The sequence below is a fragment of the Giraffa tippelskirchi genome, chromosome 11 (genome assembly GCF_054371585.1).
Source record: "Giraffa tippelskirchi isolate mGirTip1 chromosome 11, T2T-mGirTip1v1.2.pri, whole genome shotgun sequence".
Taxonomy (NCBI): Eukaryota; Metazoa; Chordata; class Mammalia; order Artiodactyla; family Giraffidae; genus Giraffa; species Giraffa tippelskirchi.
Window position 1 is genome coordinate 121,675,700 of NC_137285.1, and position 14,709 is coordinate 121,690,408.

At 36.5% G+C, this 14,709-nt stretch overlaps 2 protein-coding genes across 3 annotated transcripts in view; one reads left to right on the top strand and one right to left on the bottom strand.

Moving 5' to 3' along the window:
* LOC145525653 (olfactory receptor 51I2-like) overlaps nt 1–14,709 on the top strand; it is a 550,369-nt gene that overhangs the window by 131,273 nt on the left and 404,387 nt on the right. The window lies entirely within an intron of this gene.
* LOC145525692 (olfactory receptor 52E1-like) lies at nt 7,077–8,015 on the bottom strand. The gene has a single exon (XM_081539216.1). The coding sequence runs from the start codon at nt 8,013–8,015 to the stop codon at nt 7,077–7,079; it is 939 nt and encodes a 312-aa protein (XP_081395342.1).

Genomic DNA, 14,709 nt, shown 5'->3' on the forward strand with positions numbered 1-14,709 from the left:
TGTCAGTTATTTCATTTGTTGTTATTTTCTCCCATTCTGAGGGTTGTATTTTCACTTTCCTTATAGTTTCCTTTGCTGTGCAAAAGCTTTTAAATTTAATCAGGTCCCACTTGTTTACTTTTCTTTGTATTTCCTACTCTAGTAGGTGGGTCATAGAGGATCTTGCTTTGATTTATGTCATCGAGTGTTCTGCCTATGTTTTCCTCTAAGAGTTTTATAGTTTCTGGTCTTACATTTAGGTCTTTAATCCATTTTGAGTTTATCTTTGTGTACGGTGTTAGGAAGTGTTCTAATTTCATTCTTTTACATGTAGCTGTCCAGTTTTCCCAGCACCACTTATTGAAGAGGCTGTCTTTGGCCCATTGCATATTCTTGCCTCCTTTGTCAAAAATAAGGTACCCATAGGTGCATGGGTTTATATCTGTGCTTTCTATCTTGTTCCATTGGTCTATATTTCTGATTTTGTGCCAGTACCATACTGTCTTGATGACTGTAGCTTTGTAGTATAACCTGAAGTCAGGAAGGTTGATTCCTCCAGCTCCATTCTTCTTTCTCAAGACTGCTTTGGGGCCTTTTGTCTTTCCATATGAATTGTGAATTTTTTTGTTCTAGTTCTATGAGAAATGCCATTGGTAATTTGATACGGATAGCATTGAATCTATAGATTGTGTTTGGTAGTATAGTCATTTTCACAATATTGATTCTTCCTACCCAGGAAGGTGGAATATCATCTCTCCATCTGTTTATGTCATCTTTGATTTCTCTCATTAGTGTCTTATAATTTTCTGTGTATAGTTCTTTTGACTCCTTAGGTAAGTTTATTCCTAGTTGTTTTATTCTTTTTTTGAAGTGGTGAATGGGATTGATTCCTTAATTTCTCTTTCTGATTTTTCATTTTTAGTATATGGAAATGCAAGTGGTTTCTGTTAGTATATAGAAATACAAGTGATTTTGTGTGCTGTATCCTGCAATTTTGCTAAATTCACTGACCAGCTCTAGTAATTTTCTGACACCATCTTTAGCATTTTCTATGTACAGTATCACGTTATCTGCAAACAGTGAGAGCTTTACTTCTTCTTTTCTGATCTGGATTCCTTTTATTTATTTTTCTTCTCTGATTGCTGTAGGTAGGACTTCCAAAACTATGCTGAATAATAGTGGTGAAAGTGAACACCCTTGTCTTGTTCCTGATCTTAGGGGGAATGCATTCAGTTTTTCACCATTGAGAATAATGTTTGCTATAGGCTTTTCATATATGGCCTTTACTATGTAGAGGTAGGTTTCTTTTATGCCTATTTTTAAAAGAGTTTTAATCATAAATGGTTGATGAATTTTGTCAAAGGCTTTTTCTGCATCTATTGAGATTACCATATGGCTTTTATATTTCAATTTTTTAATATGGTGTATCACATTGATTGATTTGCATATGTTGAAGACTCCTCACATCCCTGGATTAAACCCAACTTGACCATTGTGTATGAGCTTTTTGATGTGTTGCTGAATTCTGCTTGCTAAAATTTTGTTGAGGATCTTTGCATCTATGTTCTTCAGTGATATTGGCCTGTACTTTTCTTTTTGTGTGTTGTCTTGTCTGGTTTTGGTATCAGAGTAATGGTGGCCTCACAGAGTGAGTTTGAAGTATTCCTTCCTCTGCAAATTTTTGAAAGAGTTTTAGGAAGATAGGCATTAGCTCTTCTCTAAATGCTTGATAGAATTCTCCTGTGAAGCCATGTGTTCCTGGGCTTTTGTTTTGGGGAGATTTTTGATCACAGCTTCAATTTCAGTGCTTGTAATTGGGTTGTTCATAATTTCTATTTCTTTCTGGTTCAGTCTTGTTAGATTGAACTTTTCTAAGAATCCGTCCATTTCTTCCAGGTTATCTATTTTATTGCCACATAATTGTTCATGATTGTCTCTTATGCTCCTTTGTATTTCTTCATTGTCTGTTGTAACCTCTCCTTTTTCATTTCTAGTTTTTTTGGTTTGAGTCTTCTCTTTTTTTCTTGATGAGTCTGGCTAAAGGTTTGTCAATTTTGTTTATCTTCTCAAAGAACTAGCTTTTAGTTTTATTAATCTTTACTATTGTTTCTTTCATTTCTTTTTCAGGTATTTATGTTCAGATATTTATGATTTCTTTCCTTCTATTAATTTGGGTGGCTTTTTTTTTTTATTGTTCTTTTTCCAGTTGTTTTAGGTGTAAAGTTAGGTTGTCTATTCGATGTTTTTCTTGTTTCTTGAGGTAGGATTGTATTGCCAGAAACTTCCCTCTTATAACTGCTTTTGCTGCATCCCACAGGTTTTGAGTTGTGTTTTCATTGTCATTTGTTTCTAGAAATTTTTTTAAATTTCTCCAGTAACTTGTTGGTTATTTAGAAATTTATTGTTTAATCTCCATGTGTTTGTGGGGTTTTTTACAGATTGTTTCTTGTAATTGATACCTAGTCTCATAGCATTGTGGTCGGGGAAGATGCTTGATATGATTTCAATTTTCTTAAATTTACAGAGGTTTGATTTGTGACGCAAGATGTGGTCTAAACTGGAGAATGTCACATATGCACTTGAGAAGAAGGTGTATTATTCTGCATTTGGATGGAATATCCTGAAGATATCAATGAGATCCATCTCATCTAATGTATCATTTAAGACTTGTATTTCTTTATTAATTTTCCGTTTTGATGATCTATCCATTGATGTGACTGGGGTGTTAATGTCTCCTACTATTATTGTGTTACTGTCAATGTCTCCTTTTATGTCTGTTAGTGTTTATCTTATGTAGTGAGGTTCTTCTATGTTGGGTGAATAGATATTTACAATTGTTATGTCTTCCTCTTGGATTGATCCCTTGATCATTATGTAGTTTCCTTCCTTATCTCTTGTAATATTTTTTATTTTAAGGTCTATTTTGTCTGATATGAGTATTGCTACTCCAGCTTTCTTTTGCTTCCCATTTGCTTGGAATATATTTTTCCATCCTCTCAGTCTATATGTTTCTTTAGGTCTGAAGTGGGTTTACTGTAGACAGCATATATCTGAGTCTTGTTTTTGTATCCATTCAGCCAGTCTGTGTCTTTTGGTTGAAGCATTTAATACAGTTGCACTTAAAGTAATTATTGGCATATATGTTCCTGTGGCCATTTTCTCAATTATTTGCGGTTGATTTTGTAGATCTTTTTCTTCTCTTGTATTTCTTGATTATATAAGTCTCTTTAACATTTGTTGTAAAGCTGGTTTGGAAGTACTGAATTCTTTTAACTTTTGCTTGTCTGAAAAGCTTTTTATTTCTCCATCAATTTTGAATGAGATCCTTGCTGGTACAGTAATCTTGGTTGTAGATTTTTCCCTTTCAGTACTTTAAATATATCCTGCTGTTCCCTTCTGGCCTGCAGAGTTTTTGCTGAAAGATCAGCTGTTAAAGATAGGGGTTGCCTTTGTATGTTACTTGTTGCTTTTCCCTTGCTGCTTTTAATATTATTTCTTTGTGTTTAGTCTTTGTTCAGTTGATTAGTATGTGTCTTGGCATGTTTTTCTTTGGGTTTATCCTGTATGGGACTCTTTGTACCTCTTGGACTTGATTGACTATTTCTTTTTCCATGTTGGAGAGATTTTGAACTGAAATACTTTCAAAAATTTTCACATGCTCATTCTTTTTTTCTTCTTCTGGAGCCCCTATAATTCGAATGTTGGTACGTTTGATATTGTCCCAGAGGTCTCTGAGACTATCCTCCGTTCTTCTCATTCTTTTTATTTTATTCTGCTCTTCAGAGTTTGTTTCCACCATTTTATCTTCCAGCCTATGAATTTGTTCTTCTGCTTCAGATATTCTGCTATTGATTCCTTCTAGAGTATCTTTAATTTCAGTAATTGTGTTGTCTCTATGTTTATTGTTTAATTCTTCTAGTTCTTTGTTAATTGATTCTTGCATTTCCTCCATGTGGGTTGTCCACTGGGGTTTGCTCCTAAGGCTACGCTGGAGGACTTCAGTGAGGGTCAGCTGTGGAGGTGGTGCAGCTGCTTGGGTTGCAGGTGTTCTGACAGCACCAGGTACTCAGGGGAGTTGGCAGCCAGGGTAGCAGGAAGCATAGTACTCTAGAAGGGTATGGCAACCAGTATTGGCCAATACACTCCAGTATTCCTGCCTGGAGAACCCCCCTGACAGAGAAGCCTGGCAGGCCTCAGGCAACAGAGCTGCAAAGAGTTGGACCCGACTGAAGTGACCCTGTGTACATAGATGATGCAAGATATATATATATAGATAGATAGATAGATAGATAGATAGATAGATAGATAGATATTTTTTTGTCTGTGGCAGCTCTGCCCCAGTGAGGGTTGACTGTGAAGGTGGTGTAGCTGCTTGCCTTGCAGGAACCCTGACGGTGCCAAGTGTGCAGGGACACGGACTGCCTCTGCCTCATGAGTTATGGCCCTATCAGAGTCTTTTTTCAAGCCTCTTGTATCTAGTGATCAGAAAGCCTCTCTGGCCAGTTTTCTCCGTAGCTCCGCCTGTTCAGGCACTTACAGGGCTCCCTTGCCTGGGGTCCTTCTCTGTTGTTTGGCACATCGGGCACATAGAGGGGCCCCCCTCGCTGGGGTCCTGCTCTGTAGATCTGCGCGTCAGGCATGTAAAGGGGCACTCTGGGAGGGGTCCTACTGTGTAGTTCGGTGCAGTTAGGTGTTTGATGGGCCAGCCTCTCTATTGTTCAGCTGCGATGCTGGCATGTGGGGAGAGAGAGGCTGTGGTGATGGCACCACCCCTCTGCGTGACTCAGCAGTATCATCTTGCTCCCATGGCTGCCTGGCTTTCCTCCACAGACATTTCCCACCAGTCTCCTCCCTCACATCCCCTCGATCTGTCTCTTCACAGCTCACAGCAACCCTTGCCCTGGGATTGCTCCACAATCCCTAAACTCCAACTCCCAGCCATGCACCATCTAGGGGACCTGCATGCCTATCTGGGGCATGTATGGCTGTGGCAAGAACTCTCTGATTCTCATTCCATTTAGGCTGCCACAGATCAGCTGTTTCACTCTCAGTCTTAAATATTTCTCCTCTGATTCAGACACTTGCCCCAATGTGGAGATCAGACCCTTGCTTCAGTTCCCCCATCCACTGAGGGCAGGTCCAGTCCTACTTACACTGTTTTTCTCCCTAGTTCCTTCATCCTACTGAGTTTTGCATGGTTCTATATATTCTTTTCCACTCAGGTACTCTCAGCTGGTGTTCTGCATTCACTTCTGTGTCTGAAGGTGTATTCCTTATGTATCCATGGAGAGAGATGTACGCCACATCCACCTACTCCTCTGCTATCTTTTTCTCAACAGCTATATGTTTACTTAACCTTTGTTTGTCTGTTGTGTCATCATCTGTTTCTATATTAAACCATAGGAGAGAAGCTAAAGAAACTGTACTGAAACGAAGTTTAAAATTCTGTTACATGATAATTGTGTGATTGTGTGCAAGTCACTTCACTCCTAAATATCTACTTGCTTTTAGAACTTGAACTACCTATAGAACCAAATATAGATTCTATAACATTGTGATTGTTCAAAGAATGTTAAATTCCATTATTAGTAGTTTTATTACATCTTCTTTCATAATGTGTTTTTATGATTCTTATGTCATATGGAATTGAGGGGGTACTTTTCCCCATCTGTACCCTATATAAGGAGTCAATTTTTCTTACTAGTTGTGTCTTGCACTTATTTACATGTAAAACCTATATACTTATTTTTGTTCCACAGTTTTTGAATACATTCATGTTATATATTTTTGTTCACTCAGTTGAGAAATAAGGCAATTTCTATTCCAATTTTGAAATGCTACTTCCCTGATACAATATTAATGTCAATTACAATATTATTATTGCCTGTGTTCTTTTTCTTGGTACTTGTTGAATTGCTCATTCATAGACCACTCTGGCTTCCCAGGTGGCTCAGTGGTAAAGAATCCACTTGCCAGTACAGGAGATCCAGGAGATGCAGGTTAGATCCCTGGTTCGGAATATCCCCTAAAGAATGGAATAGCAACCCGCTCCAGTATTCTTGCCTGGAAAATCCCATGGACAGAGGAGCTAGGCAGGCTATAGTCCATGAGGTCGCAAAAAGTTGTGGACACAACTGAGTAACTGAGCACAGCATACAGCATGGCACATACCACTTCTACTAATGTATAGATCTACCATATTATGTTGGTGCTTTCATTTTCACAGGTTCTTTGAATATTTTGCTCAAACTACTGATAAAGAAAAGTCTGAGGGCATATGTGCTTTTTATTTAATGAATACATAAACATTTTACTTAATATTTCTGTTATGTTTCACTAGCTGTAAAAACTAGTTTTATTAAATTATTCCTCTTCCCTTCCACTGCTCATTCTTACTTTCAGACTTTGTCACTTCAAGCCAAACCGTGAGGGCATGATCTTATCCTGACCTGGGTCAAGAAAAAACAAACAAGAAAACTACAAAAGAAGTTGCCTTTGCGCTTTTCCCTCAAACTCTACCTTTGTTGATTTGGAATAATATTTTCTCTGGTAGAAAAATTTGAGTTTTTGTCCTGTTTAAAACACAGCTACCTCCCCATGCTTAACCCTTCTGTCTTTTCCGATAGATAGATTTCTCCAGTTACCTCCTCTATATGCAGTCTTTTTCATCCCATATTATTATTTCCATTTCCTGAGCTATAGAAAGGGAATAATTAGTAGCTACTTCTTATCATAGCTACAAGAATTCAAGGAGTTAATACTTAAAAAGTTATTAAGTATGGCTCATAATATGTGTATGTAAGTGGGTGTTATTATATTAATATTAGTCAATTTTTGCCAACCTCATGTGCTTTTTTCATGTAAATTCTATTTTACTTATGCAGTTGTTTACATTTGTATGTAATTATATATATATACATATATGAAATATTTATTATTATCTCTTTTGGCCTATTGTTTCTAAAATGAGTGAAATACTTTGTAAATCTATGCATAGAATATCATCTTCCTCTGACATTGTACTATTTCAATTATCTGCGGAGAGATGAAGTTTTGTTTTCTCCTACTCAAGCCTCTTCATCTCTGAGGAGCAAATTTCATAATCTATTTCTGAAAGTTCTAATTACTCTTTCTCTTATCTGCTTAGTTCTTACCCCATAAATAACAGGATTTAGAGCAGGTGGGATGACAACATAAAAGTTAGCAAGAAGAATGTGGATGTATTGAGGAACATTTCGGCCAAAACGGTGAGTCATGAAGGAGAAGAATGCTGGAGTATAGAAGGCCAATATGACACAGACATGGGAGCCACATGTACTGAGTGCCTTTAACCGAGCACTCCTGGAAGGTAGGCAGAAGACAGCACGCAGGATATGGATATAGGAGATGACAATGGCTATGATGTCAAACACCATGATAGAGATGGCACATAAGCCATAGATGATGTTGACCTTTATGCTGGCACAGGACAGGCGGGCAATGCCCATGTGCTCACAATATGTGTGGTGGATGATTTGGTGCCCACAGAAGGGTAACCTTAGGATGAGCAGAACAAAGGGAATTGCAATAGCTAAGGGTATCAGAAGGATGAGCAATGCTATCACTAATACCACCTTGTTTGTCAGTACCAACGTGTAGTGAAGAGGGTTACAGATGGCCACATAACGATCATAGGCCATGGCCACAAGCACAGCCGACTCCATACCGGTGCATAGGTGGATGAAGAACATCTGGATGAGGCAACCCTCAAAGGAGATTTCTCTCAGGTTGAACCAGAAGATGCCAAGCATCTTGGGAATGGTGGATGTGGACAGGCCCAAGTCAATAGATGACAGAATGGCCAGGAAGTAGAACATGGGCTGATGGAGACCATGTTCAGTCTGAATCACATAAAGAGTTGTAATATTTCCCAGTAGGGCAGTCATATATACAATACAAAATGGAAAACCAATCCACATATGCACATCTTCTAGCCCTGGAATTCCCAGTAGGAGAAAAAAGTAGGGGTGGAACTGTGTGCCATTAGGAGGGACCATGCTTCTCTGGCACTGTGACAGCTGTGCATTTCATACCAGATGTCTCATTCATTGAGAGGCTCCAGCACTTCTTGTCCAGTTATATGGATTTCCTATAGAATTATACAAAAATATATGTGGTCTTTTCTAGTCACCAAGCCCATCATGACATAATTGTGTGACCTTTATGAAAACTAGAATACATCATTCTTGTTCAATTTTGATGTAGCTTATCAGACATTACATTTATTTTCATTAATCTCTTTAATAAATTTTAATGACTAATTTGTTTAATTTTATACTTTTATATTTTATTATTAATTTAATCATTTAATTTATTTAATTAAATGAAACTTTTATCAAAGGTCAATAGCTTATCAGGCAAATGTCCAGATATTTGGTGTGCAGAGATAAATTAAGCATCGTTACTCCTCTTAAGGAAGTTCAATTATAGCTTAAGAATTAAAAAATAATAAAATGGTTTCTTTGGAATTGTAACAGGTATATTTTCCTTTTATCCCAGGCAGTTACCATCTCATAGTTAATTGCCACAACCTGTGAAGATACAACTTGCACAAAATCTTTTTAGAAGTACCAAACCCAGTAGAGAAAGCCACTCAATCAACTCCTATATCTCTTTCATCAGAAACACCACCATTGTAGTTTGGGTAGACTGTACTGAATGTAGGAAATCCAGACTCATGGTAGATATAGTTGATAGAGTTGACTTGGCCTCACCATTAGATTTTACAATTGATTGTTGAAAATAGCAGAAGAGATGATGAAATTGTAAGAGCTTGGTTCATAGCAGCATACAGCTTCTTAAGTACTTATTCAAAGTGATATTTAAGACATAGTCCTGAAAACATAATAGTAGAGCATATGAATTTAAATTGGAAAGAGAGTTAAGGTGATGGAATTTTTAATATAGGAGAGGGAAGTTTCAGTATTAAAGTATCATAGTTGAGAAGAGCATAGCATTTAGATTGATCCCACAGAAGTCTGGATCACTATTTTCTTCATCCTTTTCCCTTTTCTTTCGTGCCTACACTTTATCTCATTTCTCTATGTCAGATTGTGACTACCCTTCAAAAATATCTGTTATATTTCTTTAGTGTACAACGTTACCTTCTTGTCATGTATTCTAGCAAATATTTACTTAACACTGTGCTTAGAAATCGAAAAGAGGAGATTTTGAAGATGTATCAGTTGCTCACATTGGGCTACACTCTGCCAGGCAGTTAATGTACAACAGTTGAACTGCTCCTTAAAGCTGTCAGAGATTAAGGTAGTCAGGAAGTAGGCCAAAGCTCTCCACATGGTTCCTATAAATACACTGAAAGAGGGATTACACAGCAGTGGCTTCTCATCCTGACCTTACATTACAGCCTATGGAGAACTACATAAAAATAAACGTTTTAAATCCAAACTCTGGAAGTTTTGAATCATTAGGTATGGAATAGCACCTTATGATTTCTGTGAGGCTCCTCAAGTTATTCTGATTCAATGTTTTTATCATTTGGGAACTGTTGCAAAATAAGATAATGTACATAAGCAGTTATAAAATGAGTTAGAATGTGTTAAAGATATGTGTGCATTTAGTAAAACAATATGTAATTCAATATCTCATAACCCTGATTTTATATGCCCTTTACCCTTCTTTGAATTCTCAAAACAAAATATAGTCACTGATTCCACCCAGAACTATGATACTTACAGGTTTTGTAATGCTTTATACCTTTCCTCAACTGGAGTTACTTATGGAAAATCTTTTGCTTTATTACATGTATATCTTCTAAGCACTCAAAATAGAATGATTGTGTGCTTAGTTGCTCAGTCATGTCCGACTCTTTGCAACCCCATGGACTAGCCCACTAGGCTCCTCTGTCGATGGGGATTCTCCAGGCAAGAATACTGAAGTGAGTAGCCTATCCCTTCTCTAGGGGATCTTCCTGACCCAGGAATTTAACCAGGGTCTCCTTCATTTCAGGTGGAATTTTTTACAGGTTATGTGGTAAATATAATCATCAGCTATTAACATTTTTCTCAGGATTTCCCTATGCCCGTGCTCCTCTGTTGGAAAAGAACAAATAAGAAAAATAATAGACTTGCCTAGATGAAACATTTTATGTTGTTTGAAGACTCTTGAAGTTCAGAAGTTCTTGGAGCCCTACTTGTTTTCCAACTCTTAGGCAGAAACTTCCATGAATTTCACAGTTATTGTGCAAAACTACCAACTGATATGTGGATTTGTTTGTTTACTCTGTTTATAGGAGGAATGGTAATTTAGAAGGACAAAACTTTTCAGTTAACTAGATTGTGACTGTTTTGTCTTTTTATCTTGAGAGCTGAATGGAGGCGAGAGGGATATACAAAGTTAAGTTCTGCAAGATAATTGCAGAATGTCAAGAGAAAGCAAGGGAGACAAGATTGAAGGTGAAGATACAACCACAAAAGGCAAAGGAAAAAGTGAGAAAAATGACAGAGACTTAGAGAAAGACAATACAGGAAATTGTGAAGGTATTTGCATATGCACACATGCATCACTTATCCAAATATTTAAGAATAATGTTTTAATAAAATCTTTGTTGGAGTACAGCTCTGAATCTATGTAAATTATCATCTTGTTACATTCTAGGCTGATACCTTCTACATTCAATTAGCTTTCCTTTTTTTCTACGTTTCTGTCATCTATTTTGGCTCATCTTAAATCTCAATGAAATGACCATAAAAAAGTGGTTCCTGTCTTAGTACATCCTTTCTGGCCCCAAGGCCAGACTTACCAGCAAAGCTTTCTGAATTAGCTAGTTCAACTGCTCCAGAATGTTTCCATTTCTTGCACTCTGACTGAAATGGGAGATTTATACTGTAAACATTGCCTTTACAATGGAGAGTCTCCAAACATTAGTGCTCTCTGGAGAACAGAAGTGTCCAGAGGCACAGAGCTAGATGCTTCATAAAAATGAAGCATAACATCATTGATGATTAAAAAAAGAATGTCCTGTATCTGGATGCTGATTCCCAAGCTTGAGGTGACTACAGATGAATTGTCTTATCTCTAAGTAGGAGAGATGCTTTGAGGAGGGCTCACTTTCCACTTATTTGCCTCTCACACCCCAATACTAAGCACAATTCAACCTGAAATATGATCTCAAAAAACTGAAGCTCAGCTAGTAGCCATCACTTCATGATGTATATGTTAGAACTTAAAGGGGAGTGATAGTATAATAAAACAATGACCAGTTGTTTCAAACACAAATACTTTCTTCTTTATTATTCTTATTAACAGTAAATAAGACAGGGTTAAATTTAATGACCGAAAGACAGAGGTCTAAGGAAAGAAATATGTTACATAGGAAATTAGCTAAATGGATGGACTTTAAGACAGATTATATGGATTTGAATCTCATCTCCCTTACTTAATAGACATAAGAGTTTAGGCAAGAAATTTAAACTCTGTGTCTCTATTTTCATCTCTATAATGAGCAGAATAATACCAAATACAAATTTCTGTGAAGATTGAAAGAGCTGATGCTTGTGGAACACTTAAAACATTTCCTCATATATAGTAAGAAGCTTGTAACTATGTGTTGAGCTACTTAGCTAATACTTAATATTCTCAAGCTATGATATTCTGTGGAAGCTCATACTGATTGGAGTTGTCATGAAGATGTGTCCTAGAATTCACACCTGGAATTATAGGGGAGTCAATAAATGTCATCATATTCCTTGCCTAGACTTATTGCTAATAATGAAAAAATCACTGGGTCAAACAAATGGCTTTTAGAACGTCAGAATTAATACTGAGTAAAGGCTGCATGTCGTTTCTTGCCTTAGTTATGCATCTAAGCTGGGAAAGTAGGCTGTCTGACAAATCTTTGTCCCCACTCCCTTGTGTGCATGCTCAGCTGCTCAGTCATGTCAGACTCTTTGCAAGACCACAGACTGTAGCCCTCCAGACTCTTCAGTCCATGGGATTTTCCCAAAAGAATGCTGGAGTGGATTGCCATTTCCTGACCCAGGGATCAAATCTGTGTCTCCTCCGTTCTCTAGCATTGGCAGGCAGATTCTTTACCACTGAGCCACCTGGGAATCCCCTCACACCCTTAACTTACCTGAAAACCTCAGATTTTTGGTTGCAGAAGCAGACTCTTAGAAAACTTGTTTGAATTCATGGATTTTGGAGACTGACACTGAGATCTGCAATGTCGACACTATCATATGACAAATAAATCTAATAAATCTATGTATTTCTGGAGTCTCTATTCAGGATATTCATCTTTTTTTGTTTGTTCCATTGTCAGTTGTCATCTTTCATAATTTCAGCAGTATATTAAAATTCTTTATCTCTCACATATCATGTCCTGTTTCCCTCTTGAATGTCTGAAAGGTAATTTCTAATTGATTTTCTATAAACTATTTTAAAAGTTTTAAATAAACTTAAAAACATAGAACAATTGTAAAGAAAAATGCAGATGCAGTAAACAGATCTCTCAAATGACCCATTCATAATTTCCCCCATCAATAATATTGTACTTTTAGTATGGTTATTTGTTACAGTTAATGAACCAGTATTAACCAAAGTTCTTATATTATTAAAGATCAAATATTATTTATATTCCCTTAGTTTTACCTAATGTTCTTTTTCACTTATAGTATCCCATCCAGGATACCAAGTTACATTTACTAGTTTTGTCTAGTTAGATCTCTTAGGGTTCTCTTGGCTGTGACAGTGTCTCAGGCTTCTCTCGGTTTTGATGACTTGATCAGTTTTAGAAGTACTGGTCAGATTTTTGTAAAATGTTCCTCAATTGAGACTAGTTGATACTTTCCTCATGGTTAGACTATATTTATGAGATTTGGGGAGGAAGATCAGTGAGGTAAAATATTATATCAGAACATATCAAAGGTACTTACTATCACCATGGCTTTATCATCTGAGGCAGTGTTTGTCACGATCTTTTTTCTTCCCCATTTCCAGGTTCTTTTTTCTTCCCCATTTGCTCTGTGGAAGAAAATTACTCTCTGTAAGTAAGTAAGTAATGTGTAAGCTTTAAGTGAGATGTAATGCTTCTCTTCCTTGAGGATGGAGTATCCTCATATATTGTTTGGGACTTTTTTTTTATAAGAGATCTATCTATTTCTCCCATTTGCTTATGTATTCAATCATTTATTTATATCAATATGGAATCATATTTAATATTTTAGGTTATACTCAGGATTACTTTATAGTGTCACAATTTTTAGCTGTGGCTATTGGAAGCTCTTTCAGTTGACTTCTATGTCCCTTTAACATACCCCTCTAATTGTAGGTTCTTATTTGGGGGGGAAGGGGATAACCTTCCTTACTTTCTGGCACCACATCATGCTATAATGCTTATCTTGCACATCATCTACCCCAAACTTAGAATATGATATTTCTCTAAGGATCACTGGTTTCTTTACTTTGATAATGGCTAGGTTTGCTTTACTACTAAGATGCCATTGCTTTAAGACCCTCTCAATTGACAGAGCAAGGAAATATATATGTATATATTAACCTGTGCATTTTATATTGAATACATATCTATAAATATCTACAATTCTATCATCTATTTGAATATATCATTGTGATATCTCTGACTCCAGTTCATTACCAAATGAATTATTCTAGTATACACTCATGCTTATCTGTAAAATACCACTCCAACATTGAGAAACCTGGATCCCACCACATGACATCCATTTGAATAATTGCTCAATATAGCATTTACATGTAAATATAATAGAATTATTAACCTATAACCCTGTGGGTGAAAATGTATCTGCTAGAGTACAGCACTTACTTATACACTCCTTTTTGCCTTTAGTCTCATGGACTCCACTCATTTCCAAAGTTATTTAGGTTGATTCACTTTCCTCCACCAACTTTAGTGAGGTTTTAGCCTATATTTGTAGTACGTTGTGTTTGATAGTTTTTGCATTTTGTCATGGGATCCTCTGAACTCCAAATGATTTATTAATTTGCATACACTTAAGTCATCTTTTGTTTTGTGAAATGTATTTTTCAAATGTGTAGCATCATACATTCACTATTACACTATCATATAGCATAGTTTCACTAACTTGAAAATTCCCATGTTCTTCAAATGTTCAATATCTCCTCACTCCTCCTTCTCCTGGCAGCTATGGATATGTTTGCCGTCTCTATAGTTTTGCTTTTTCTAGAGTATTCTTTAGAGTCACACCGTATGAAGTTTTTTCAGGTTGGCTTCTTTCACTTAGGAATATACATTTAAGATTCATCTATGTCTTTTTGTGTATTAAAATCTCATTTCTTAATAATGCTGAATAATATCAATTATATTATGTTCAATAGATGTATCAGTTGGATATTCATTTGTCTTTTGAAGGGTATCTTGATTACTGCCAGTTATTGACAATTATGAATAAAGTTGCTATAAATATCTACATGTTTTTGTTTGGACATAGTTTTCAAGCCAGTTGGATAAATTCCTTGGGATATAATTGATGGATCATATGGTAAAATGATATTTAGCTTTGTGAGAAACTGCCAAGCTTTTTTCCAAGTGACTATTTTTCCATAATAATCCATCTTCTTTACATGGCCTTGCATGGCATGGCTCATAGCTTCATTGAGTTATGCAAGCCCCTTTGCCACAGCAAAGCTATGATCCATGAAGGGAATTAAATTAAAAAAAAAAATACCAAGCTG